Genomic DNA, 12,633 nt, shown 5'->3' on the forward strand with positions numbered 1-12,633 from the left:
CCATTATCTCCTGTTTTTGAAGTACTTATTTAGCTAACTATGAGTGATCAATCTAACAAAAGTTTTTTTTTTTTTTTAAATATATGTAATTATTTTGGGGGCATATCTTCCCCTGTCAGAATTTAGGTTATTTTAACAACTACTTCCTCTTTCATGGCGAATCATCGGTTTTGGAAGCCTCGCCACGGGCACATCGTTTCACGAAAACTCACCGTTTGTACAACTTTTAATCGTCAGTGGGATTAGACTAGACAGCGAAAATCTAAAGTCGGTTCCGCTAATTCTCTAGAAAAAGTTCGTTAAAGTGTGTAAATCATCCAAAAATTACCATAAAATTCAAAATGGACTTCCTTTTGGGTTTAAGGCATCACTCCAAGAGGCTTTTTGGTACGTCTGGACATGATACATGTACCACAGAAATTTCGTATATGTAGGTGAAACATGCTGTGGGGGCTGCTTTGTTGAAGGTCACTTCTTGTTGCCAGAAGGTGCCGCTATGAGTGAACTATGGGTGAATGTTGGCCTGTAGATGTGTTCAGGGTCAGTCTTATTAAACATGTCAAATTTGGTACAGATGTGAGCATGTACACTGAAGTTATAACAACTTCCTGTTTTGTGGCGAATCATTGATTTTCAACGCCACGCCCACGCCCGTGGACGAAAACTCACCGTTTCTACAATTTTTACAACTTTTTTTTATTTAGTGGGATTAGAATGCACAGCAAAAATTTGAAGTCGATCGGATTAATTAAATAATTAATTAAGTTCGTTAAAGTACACACCCTGTAAAAGAAAAATTGGTTACATTTGCACATTCTATTCAAAATGGCAGACTTCCTGTTGAGTTTGGGCTATGGGTCTTTGAGGCTTTTTTGTGTGGCTTAATAGGATACGATACATGTCCCCAAACAATTTTGTGTATGTAGGTTGAACGTGGCAGGGGGGATCATTATTCCCAATTTTGTCAACGGTTGAGACCTTACTTGACTTTTTAGCTGGATATCCCAATGTAAAAAAGAATGTTACAACCTCTGTACTTATTTAAAGCTGCTCTGGAAACAAGCATCATTTAAAGGGGCTGGTAAAAGATAATGGTAAATGTACTTACTGAAGCACAGGGAATAGACATATGCTTCTGCTAATAGTTAATATCAATTATCAAGAATTTTTCATGAATATATGCTGAAACTCCTAGCACTTTTTAGACACACTTTCTTGTGCCCCTAGGAAAGCACCTTCACATGCATACTACTTGAGAAAAAGTGACTTTGACAAGCATGCACCATAAACAATATTGGGCAGATGGTAGCCATTACAGTTCAGTGATGCCTCCACACGATAAAACGATCACATACTAGGCTGGATCAAACGCTATGAGGGGATTATGATTAAAATGAGTCTGTAATTATTTTAATGAGACCATTTTTGAAAAACAATGCAAAAAAAAAAAAAAGTCTTCAAAACCCCAATACAGATAAAATGTCTCTTTTATAATTTATTAATTTGGAACATTAAATGTTATACAAGCCATGTCTGAGTCAGCACAATTTAAGTGCCAATTATCATCATCACCTTTATCAGTCTTGTACAAGTAAGAAAATGATGAGATTGAGGTATGAGCTTTTGAAAACAAAACATGTCTAAGAGGCTGTTTTTATTTAAACTCCCAACCCCGTCTCCCATATTAACCCCTCCCCCTCTTTACCCTTTCCCCTGCTCTCCCTTCTGCCGGAGGCCTTGTCAAATTGACACAGATTTTACCCCGCTTCCAACCAAAATCGCTGTCTAAGTGTTTCCACTCTGCTACCCCTACCATGGCCTTACAGTAGCACACAGAGGGGGGGGGGGCTATGCACAGCAAAACAAGCTTCTCTCTATAGGTCGGCTGTCACTTGTTGGGACATACAGAAGCAGCACTGCTACAGATAAACTTATTTACATTTAAAGACTGCATTTTTAGTACATTTCAAAGCTAATACATGAAGACTGAGGCATAATCAAAACTGAGTGATCATATAAGTCATTCAGAGGGACAGAACAGTCTTTGTTTCTGAGGCATTCACCGAGCGGATGCAAGCAAGGCATTCTGCTGCAGATGTCAGAATGCCTCCTTCTTCCTGCTCGGTCTCAGAGGTGTTGAAAACTTCCCAAAGCACATTCCACTCAGACAGACACAAGGAATAACAGTTGAGCAAGGAAAGAGGAATTCAGGGTTTTGCTCCTGTGGGAAAGCCATCTCTATTAGAAAAAAAAACCAAAAACATTCCAGCTGATGCAGATAGTATGCGTCAGACTCAAGTGAATTAACCACAAATCAAAGACAACTGAAACTCTTCTGTTTCTCTCTTAAAAAGGATTCTTTCAAGGATTCCTAAATTCTTTCAGGAATCTTAAAACCATCAGAGCAGATGTCTAGTCCTGCAACGTTTCTGCAAAATGCCCTTCTGGTTAAAGGTCATTCCTCAAACTTTATCAACACTATATTCACACACCCACAAAGTATATTCACCACAGACCAGAATATACTGGGAAACCGACACAACCTCCATCCCAGACCAAATAGGCCGCTCACATATAATAGGAGCTGGCTTTGCACAGAGAATGAAAGTGGAGTATTTTGGCAGGTCACTGCCATCTCTGACTTGTAAACAATATGGAGGGTATTTTTAGGGGACACTTGGCCTCAATTTGATACTCTGAAGTCCTTTGGTCTATTTTAGGTCTTGTGCTGCATGAATAAGAAGTATTCACACTGCTTTTTTCATAATAAGGCGCACAAGCTAATGGCGGACAAGGTAAGTGGGTGAATGTGTTTGTGTGCATGTCTATGTGTGAGGGGAAAAAAAGCCAACCTAGCAAAAGAATTTCCAGTGTTGAACTGTAAGCGGAAGACTGAATCTAGACAAAACAAAGACGCTGCAAAAGCATCAGCAAAGGAGAAAGGCCAAGGCTTATTGTCGGTCTGTAGGAGCGTCTCAATGCGTAAACTCAATAGAATCCAGTGAAAAGCTCAAATAATGAAAGCATTAAACCTAGAACAACATGTTCACATAAACACAGCTACACAGGCAATTCAAAGAAAAAGGAAAAACAACTTCACATATGTCCTTCACTCCTTTCAAATGGGTGCATCATATCTGATGTGAGAGTCTGGCTCTGTTCTTCTGTTCAAACGGCAACTAATTTTTTAAAACCAAATGCTAGGCAATCGGAATAAGAGCTTGACAAAAGCTTGGCCATCATCAAAGAGGCAGTAAAAAGGGAAAGAGATGAGAGCCAGTCCAAGAGAAAGAAAGAAAGAAGATAACTGCTGTTTATCAGATTGTTCCAAGATGAAATTCCCCTCAAACCATATCAAAAACAAAAAGAACAGACAGCTCATCAGCTAGCAACATAAGAGGAGAAGGGGCAAATAGGCAATCACAGAACTCCCAGAAGTATACTGAAGTAAGTTATAGATAACAATTTTCATTAGCATTTACATCTGTGGCATATATACAGCTATATATTCCTCTGGTGACTCCACTGTCATTTTTATATGCAACTGCAAATGAAATCTGGCGATTTACCTATATGGTCGGGCCAGACACAGCAGACAGTGCATGTGCACACACACGCGTGCGCACACACTTGGATAAACCAGAAATTTTTTTTTGCAAATTGCTGCTGAAATTAAATCAAATCAAAACTTTTTCTCCATCTGTGTTGTCTGTGGGCTCAAAGTTTTGGAAAATGTTGTGAGGATGCTTTATACTACACTGACACCAATCCAGAATCTAATCTACCACAGGCACCTACGTAGAAGCTTTGATGTCAGAGGAAAGTGTGGGTGGGCTTGTCCTTGCGATTATGAAGTGGGGAGCTTGCATCACAGTTGGTTTGTTGAATTAAATGCATGGCACCCACAAAAGACTCCAAGTTATTTCTGGTGTCCTAAAACTCGACGACCCCCCCCCCCACACACACACACACACTTGCTGCCACTGTCAACACTGATCAGATCTACACTCATCTAAACTACACTTATACCAGTCCAACACCTACACTTAAGATTTCACTTAATCCCCAACACTGCACCCAATCATTTACAACCTACTTTAAAACTACATTGCCGAGTTAAGGTGTAAACACATGACAATCCTTCTAATGAGAGGCAGGTGCTCTGGTAATGGTGACACTGAACTGCATCATGAAATTATACCCACTCAATACACAAATGACACCCATTTTAAGAGAACTTGAGTCTGAAAAATCCTGCTGGTGACCTCTTCAATCCATGTGGCTCTTTACACTTAACTGGACCAATGTAGTTTGAACAGACTGACAATGACTTCTTTAGAGATGCATTCACTCTAATTAAGCTAAATATAATGCTAAGATGTAAGAATTCACATCCATAGATGGGTTTAAGTATTTAACATCCAACTATGAATCAATGAATGTAGGGATGTACTCAACTTTTGTTGCCAGTGGTTTAGACATTAATGGCTATTTGATATTTACAATTTACACTGTTATACAACCTGTACACTCATTACTTTACAATGCAGCAAAGCCATTTCTTCAGTGTTGTCACATGAAAATATATAATGTGAGATACTGTATATTGTGTTGCATAATGTTTTGTTTGATTTTATATGTTTTAAGGCAGCAACTTATGATTGTAGGGTAATGCATAGGTAAGAGAGATATATATAGTTAAAGTAGGGGGAAATGTGAAGCTCTTTCAGCCTTGAACCTGACTTCACGCATGTCCTGAGTGGGGAGTATGATTGCTTCGACTGCTGGGATATTATGTAATGGTTTAAGCCGAGGGCAGGAGAAGCTCCCACATTCAGTGGTTTTGGAAAGGTAGAGAGGGTACACGCAGCAATGCGAGTCTGCGGAGGAGACTTCCTCCCACACAGTCATGTTCTTGATTAATGTTATGCCAGCTCATCACCACAGAGAAGGCTGCTGGCCCGACAAGGAGATAATAGCTGCTGGTATGGTAGAGTGTCATAGGACAGCAAGAAAGCACTGCAGCTCTTATAGAGGTCTGCATTGATGACCCTAATCTCTTTGTGCATGTTGTGATGTTAGAAAGTCTTTTGCGCCTGTACTATTTGAACAGCCATGGCAGGAAAGGAACGGCCGCAGGCTTTGATTGTAACCGCATTGTCAGGTGAAATGTCTCACATTAACATAGCAAAACCGTCGCCATTCAGTGGAAACAAGCATGGAGCAGTACTGACAGGTGAAAATACTACCTCATCTATGAAACTGTCTCTTCACATCAGCTTGGTTTAGTTGTGATTAAGATATTTATTTTGACAATGATGTATTGATTTAAAAAAAATGCTAAACATGGCAGCTGAAATAATGACCTATGTGACCTAAGTGCTGGACTGTTTACCTGTGAAGAGTTTAGTAATGGCCTTATTCTGTCGTCGTGCAGAGCAGATGAGTAGCAGCCAGGGAGGCAGGAACTCGTGATGACTGGCCAGGAGTTCGGCGATTGTCCGGGGGGAACCAGGAGAGGATCTCTGCTCCCCTTCACCCAGCTGACAGCCTTCATCGATGGAGTCCACCAGCAGGAAGAGAGACTGCTGAGGCGGCTTAATACTCAGGAGAGGCAAGAGGACACATCTGAGGAAAGAAGGATAAGAGAAAGAAAGAGAGCGAAATGTTATCAAGTTTTCATCTTTTTGATTGTGTTGTGATTTTAGTTTTTGTTATATACAAACATTTCTGAGAGACAGCACTTGTCTGAAGGCAGAATATAATCTCACTGGTTGAGATAATTCCCATATGGACAGAAAAACATTTTTCTCCAGTAAAACTTTACTGCAGGCAAAGTACAGAATAATTGGCAAATAATAATCTTCTTCCTTGAGGGAAAGCACTAGTCTGTCCGTATTACTGCATTTACCGGGTGTGTGTCGCGTTGAACATGAGGCAGTTTCATGTGCCGTTGCAATGACAACCAGCTACATTTAGGGGGTACTATGTGCAATGGAAAACGGAGGGCTGTGGGCCAAAAGCGAGTCGAGTTGAGCTGGTACAGGCAATGGAAAAATGCCATATTGATCCACTGTATAGGATCATTCCAGTTTAATTTTAATTTACGGCGTCATTGTCCGAATCTGTCAAATAGCGGAACAATACAAAAACAGACTGGATGGTGTGTCCTTCTCCCCACAGCGTTCAGGCAGCCTCGCACTGCAGATTTGGGCCGTGCCAAAGTAGCAACTAATGCAATAGGAGTGTTTATTGTAGCAGATATGTGACCATGATGCGCCACTAAATGGTCAAAGTGCTTGAGCTTCTGTGTCTATTTTAGTCAGTCTGTTGTCTCTACCCTGTGTAAATGAGCACAAGCTACAGTTGTTCTGTAATTATCAACAGATCTGAGTCTTAGCATGGAGCATTACTGACATTTGTGTTTTTTCATATTAACACTATTTGAGTGCCTTCACCTTTACAGTTAGAATATGGACAATGAGCCACTGTTGAATGTTTAGATTTTTCAAAATAAATGGCAAAAGAATTATTTTTCAAATTTTTCTTTGTTGGTTTTTCCTGCTATACCCTAAAACTGGGGTTACACTGTATAAAGAATGTAGATTCAGTACTTCTTCCTGATGATATTTCACTGTAATAATTTACAATCTAAGATGCAACACAGCCACTACAACAACCACAGTCATGGTGAACAAGAGAGTGATTTTCTTGAGGTGTACTATTCTCAGTTCATCAGTCTCAACTGGTAGAGAGTGTAGGCGTTTAAATACGCGTCTCCATCCAAACCAAATTGCACAGAAATACCCAGAGAAGACAGTCATTTATAATTCAACGTGCCTTTTTGTTTGACAAAAAAACTTTGCCTGAGAGCTAAATGTTCAGCCTTAAGATTATATCAAAGACATGTTCAGCGACTGTCGCGAAAACTAAACATCGAAGACTCAAGTCAAACCTCAACAAATCTCCCTGTAACATAAATATTGATGTTTGAATATGAACACTCATCAAGTGCTAAAGCAAACATGATGTATAGCATTTTGTATCAAGTATCACATCATTACTCAGCTGAGTGCAAAACAGTTTTAATGCTACATTAACCTTTTATCAACGCCAAACTGCAAGCCAGACATGGAATCTAGTCGCTCCAGCGCTAATGTGTAACTTTACATATTAACTCTCACTGAAGCGAGATAGCCAACAAATGCATATTTTGTTCTGTGGAGGTCCAGACAGGGACAAATTAAAGGAAAAACTTGAAAAAAAGAGTGGAGAAACATATCACATGCAGATGCTTCTGTGCACCACAGCTCACTGAATGGTTTGGTGTGTTTTAAAATGATGTGAATAAAATACTATGGCCTTTACAGTTGCCAGCTCTCAACAAAGTTGAATACCTTTGGAAGATTTTGGACAAACGTGTAATACAGTGGTCTCCACCATGAAATCACCATCTAAATGATAAAAACGTTCAACTATCACTGCTGCTACATGTCCTTTTGTTGTGTCTTTGATTTTCTTTTTATCTGCTGTACTCTGTACAGCAGTAATAAAGGTTGTATACATAAATTAGAGAATATCTTGCACTTTCTTCCAATCTTCCAGACTTGGCAAGGCCACTGAAGTTGTTCTGAAGGCTTGTAGTGGCTTGACTCCATCTTGAAACACTTCATGTTGATTTTTCCTATAATTTGCCAGCCATCTGTATGTTAGTGCTGGCAAGCCCACTGCTCCACTGTGACTGCCACCAACAGTCTGAAGCCAGCCATAAGACGTACATTTGGGAAAATGTCATTTCCCAAGACTTAAAATTACTTCCAGCTCGACTGGCTGCGATAAAGGATCTGATGATTTCATATTAGTGACATTTTAATCTGGGTCTAGGTTAATTAAACATGCCAAAAGGGGTTGAACAAATCAATTAATCGACATAAAAACTTGATTCAAGAGTACAGACGGCTTCAAGGCTTCTGAAGCTTTTTTTTATGGGTAGCTGTTGGGCAGATAAAATCGGTCACCTTCCGGATGATGGCACTCTTCAACTACCACTCTTCCTTAATGGAACTGACATTGGTTCTAAGCTTTGTCATAAAACACTAAAATACTGTTTTAATGAGACTTCCTCTGGATGCTCAACAGCCTGTCACTAAGCCTGTGGCTCCAAAGCCATTCGCTTTTAAGCATCTACCATTTTAGCCCAAGTTCATTATCCTTAAGCACATGGGAACAGAAATAGTTGGGGCGAAGGTCTATGTGCTTTCAATCCAAAGTGCTGGGACATACAGACATGGCCATTTTTTACAGTGAGTATTGACACAGTTTTTATGTTTGACTAAATATCCCAAAATGAAGTCATGGAATATCTGGCAAGTATGATACTGCTGTTATGTATTAAATGGTATGTTAACAATGTACAATATATCAAAGTAAAAAAAAGTTGTCATAAGTCTTGCAGGAACACAACACTTAACTGATTATTGTATACAGCTGTCTGAAAATAGCAAAAACTTATCACAAGTTCCCAAAGCCTGAGGCAATGTCTTCGATTTAGTGCATTTTATTGTTTAGAAGCATTTCGAACTGCATTCATTATATGAACAATGCTATACAAATACATATTATTAGTATTATTGTTAATATACACTTTTTATTTAGAAAAGCAACAAATCACATAAATCACAAGCTGGAATTAAAAAGGTAGATTGTTGTGTCAACTCCTATTAATCGATTTCAGCGCAATGAAATCATTCAAAATACAGCTTCCTCTCAGGTAAACACTGGACAGTTAAACCTGTTTTAACAAAGCTACAAATTTCAACTTGTATTCAAAACATTTTTCAATCAGTTTAAACCCTTGACAAGAAAGAAACCCTTGCAAAGGACCTCCAAACTTCATGCTCTGCCCTGATGTTAGTCAATCGCTCTGTCTGATGGCTGCCCCACAGAGAATGTGCAGCACCATCTGGGAGCCTTGCCAAAAGTAATGTCCATCCACAGGGGTGACTGTGTGTGAATGGTTGTGTCTGAGGCCACGTTGTCTACTGAGACAATCAAATTCACAGTGACAGCAAGTGGGCAAAACAAAGAGACATTCTTCCCTCACAATTCAGCTACTTTCAGGCTGTCAAAGAGTCAAAAGACAAGGACTGTAGAAAAAGAAAACTCCACAGGACACTGGAGATGGAGACAATAAGCTCAGGAAATGTCGATTTAGTTTGCCAGACAAACCTGCAGCATACCTGAGCCAGAAAAATGTAAAGTAATTCAGCCCACACACCACGGTCTTGGATGTTTGTACCAACTATTCTTGCTCAAGTCCTCAACATATGCCCAAGTTGATGCCAAGTGCTATTTAAGATGAGAAAAAAAAAAGGGGAAGAAGGGGGATGTGAAATGCATCTAATGCACTCACCATCTGTCGTGTTGTGTTCATGACTGCAGCGGCCATCTCTCCCACCACAATGTGTAAAGTGAAGCTTTCAATGTGACGTTTAGTGAAGATGTCTTGGCCGACAGGGCAGCACCAGGCACCGAGCCAGCGCCTTACAAATTTACACAGCTCATTTTATAGAGCGGGTGCAGAGCCTGAAATCCATGCCACATACCCAAACACCACGACACTCACACACAAACACTGACCAGGATACAGCAAAAGTTCCAGAAAACAGAAGGTCTGGATCAGGGCTGTGCAATTAATCAAATTTTATTTTCTATTTGGATTACGATTATGAAAACAAGATATTTAAGACAAAACAATCATTGTGCCGCATTCCGTTTCGCAATGATGCTCTCATTTTATCTTCTCTTATAAATCCAGCACAGCCCTTCCCTTTACAGAGGTGCCTCTCCCCACTCCCTAATTGCCCAAAGTCACTCTTAGCCAGGCTGTGGCATGTTTAGTTCGGCTCAAGCCATGACGGGCGGGGCGGGGGGGGGTTATGACTGCTATAACTTAAGCCTACAGCATTTTACACTGCATGAATTAGCCTAGCGGACTTTTCCTCTAGTCATAGCTTAACAAATTACATATTATTTATACTTTTCTTACTCACTGCTGGTTTAAGTAAGGGCATCTTCTCACAGGACACCATGGCTGAATTTTATCTCTAAGTATTAAGTAAGGAGTTGTCCTCTACTCAAGCAGTTGACCTGTCTCTCTTCAGCTCAAACACACACACACACAGCTCCCCCTTGGTGGCTCATCCACCCCTGTAAGCAGTCAGCCAAGGGAAACACTGCGTTGCTTTCATCCTCTTATATGCTGTTTAACGTTAATAATGCCGGATTACTATTTCTTATTTCATGGGCGATTTTGGGGATAATGCATTGGGTTTGTTCCGATTGGCTATTGGATTGCTTATCCATGATTGAACGGGTGATCAGCAATTGGTTTCCCATGCGCCGATATTTAGGCAATTTTTAACTAACTCACTATCAGAACTAAGATGACATAAACAGTCTCTAGAATCTGCACCACACAGCAGTGTTTCCCATTCAATGATTTATTTGTGGCGACACACACGCTACAATATAACGCTGACCGCCATATATTTAATGTGAGTAAAATCATAATTCATTGTGGAGCTGCGTGCACCGCATAGATTCACTCAGCGCCTCCGATTGCTGGCGCTCTCTCTCTCTCTCTCTCTCACACACAAACACCTTGAAACGAGCCGTGTGTTTATAGAAAAACGAATGCACTGAAGTTAATCTGTCTATCTATTTTCTTAACACAACGCTGTCAATGTCGGAGACGGATATATTTATGTTAGAATACAGCTGGGTTGTGGAGGTTGACACACTGTACATAGCTGCTATCGATTGCACCCTCCTTCCCCCCGCCGTGCGTGCACGGCGCCACAGTTGCATGGTAATTCTGTGGGAAACACTGCACGGTGTATTTACAGATGTTTGCGGTGGTTTCCCTTAAAACTAATAAGCCTGTTTCTTCCCTGCTGACACTTCACCGACTTGCTGCGACGTAACACCACCCCCTGGCAATCAGATCGCCAATCTGTGATCTCAAATAGCCATGATCAGACGATATGACGATTGCCCCACCCTATAATGCATAATGTTTTTTTTTAATTTAAGATTTACATTTAAAAAAATTAATTAAATGCATGATGTTACCCAAGTGAGTAATCGTGTTAAATACTCATGACCTCAACATTGACTAAAATAATCATGATTAACTGCTGAGTCGAGCTCTCAACTTCAACAAAGCTCTGTAGAAAACCAGATAGGCTGTTTCATTAGAAGAACCTGCATCTCTTCATTTAGTATCGAGTCAATTTGGAGGAAGCCTGCTCAGCGTCTTTGCAAAGTCAGGAGAGCTTAGTACTACAGAGCTCCAAGACAACAGCTGACTCATGCACCGGCATATCTAAAGTGAAAGAGACAACTATCTTGCAGATTCTACTCTCACTTTCTCATGCGATTCCTTCATTCTGTATAATGTTACTGCAATTATCTTGTTCAAAGTAATTGCGCTGATGAGGACAATAAGAGGGACTAGTGTTGGGAGCAAATGTTCTGAAAAGCCAGGCTCAGACACTTTAACTGTATTCTTCCTGTTACATCGGCCATATGCTCTTGTTTCCTCCTCAATCTGTTATCATCATACTCCAGTTTTATCTCACTGGACATAAACTCCAAATCTGAGCTTCCTTACAGTTTCTGCACAAAGGGTGTGCATTGAATAAAGCTTGTTTTTTTAAAAAGCTTTTAATGAATCGAGAGTTTGATGCAGAGTGGTTACACTGGAACTGAACTGCTGTTATGTAAGCTGTGGTTCCATATTTACATTCATTTGTGCTGAGAGCATTTCATTAGACAGATAACCCTGTGATGATGGAACGTTGCAGCAGTAAATTAGTTATTTTTCAGAAATACAGCAATGGCCATTTTAATAATTTGTTCAAAACGACAGACTGAAGAATTGGGCAACATTTTTAAAAAGAAATCCTCATTAAGCTACACAACTACATTGTGTCTCAACACAATTGAGCTTTAAACCATGCTGACATTTTTCTATTAAGTGCACAATTTATCCACATCTCCCCTGACATGAAGCTACTCTGTACACATTTCATATCTCAGTGAGTTCTTTGCTACACGGGTACGGTTGGGTTATTAGCGCCGGTAGCAGTTTGGAATTTGTGAAGCTCCATTTCTGATGAATTTCTCATTGAACATTTTATTCTGTCTGATTTTAGCCCCACTAGCGGCTTGCCTGTAGGGATGGCAATGTCTGTCTCCGTCTCGCAGTCTGACAGTCAGTCAGACTACAACAACTACAGAATGGATTGCTATGAAATTTTGTACATTGATTCTTTTTCTTTGAAAATATAACTGATTTACATTGACTAATTTATTGCCATTTTAATCATCTATAAAGTTCTTGTATGGATGCTTGTGTAAGGGAAACATTAAAAACTGATGCATTTGATAAGTCTGGCTCACTCTGTCACATAGGCCTAAATGCTTTTAAATGTATAATCTGCTATTGGTACAGAAACTCAAGTATCATATTGGAACCTATTTCATAAAAAATACCCAGTCTCACTCTCTAAAAGCTAAAACTCTCAAGCATGGTTCACTTCAGGCCACACCTCAGTTAGTGATGTCAAA

The 12,633-nt window shown here is 40.0% G+C and overlaps 1 protein-coding gene across 2 annotated transcripts in view; it reads right to left on the minus strand.

The window, feature by feature from the left end:
* The window catches only part of ankrd50 (ankyrin repeat domain 50), a 50,674-nt gene that overhangs the window by 15,702 nt on the left and 22,339 nt on the right, over positions 1–12,633 (minus strand). For both annotated transcript variants that reach the window (XM_046030090.1, XM_046030089.1), the window contains exon 3: positions 5,396–5,628. In XM_046030090.1, coding sequence (XP_045886046.1) covers positions 5,396–5,628 — 233 coding nt within the window. The remainder of the gene's footprint in view (positions 1–5,395; positions 5,629–12,633) is intronic.

This window comes from Micropterus dolomieu, linkage group LG19, assembly GCF_021292245.1.
Source record: "Micropterus dolomieu isolate WLL.071019.BEF.003 ecotype Adirondacks linkage group LG19, ASM2129224v1, whole genome shotgun sequence".
In the NCBI taxonomy this organism is placed as follows: domain Eukaryota; kingdom Metazoa; phylum Chordata; class Actinopteri; order Centrarchiformes; family Centrarchidae; genus Micropterus; species Micropterus dolomieu.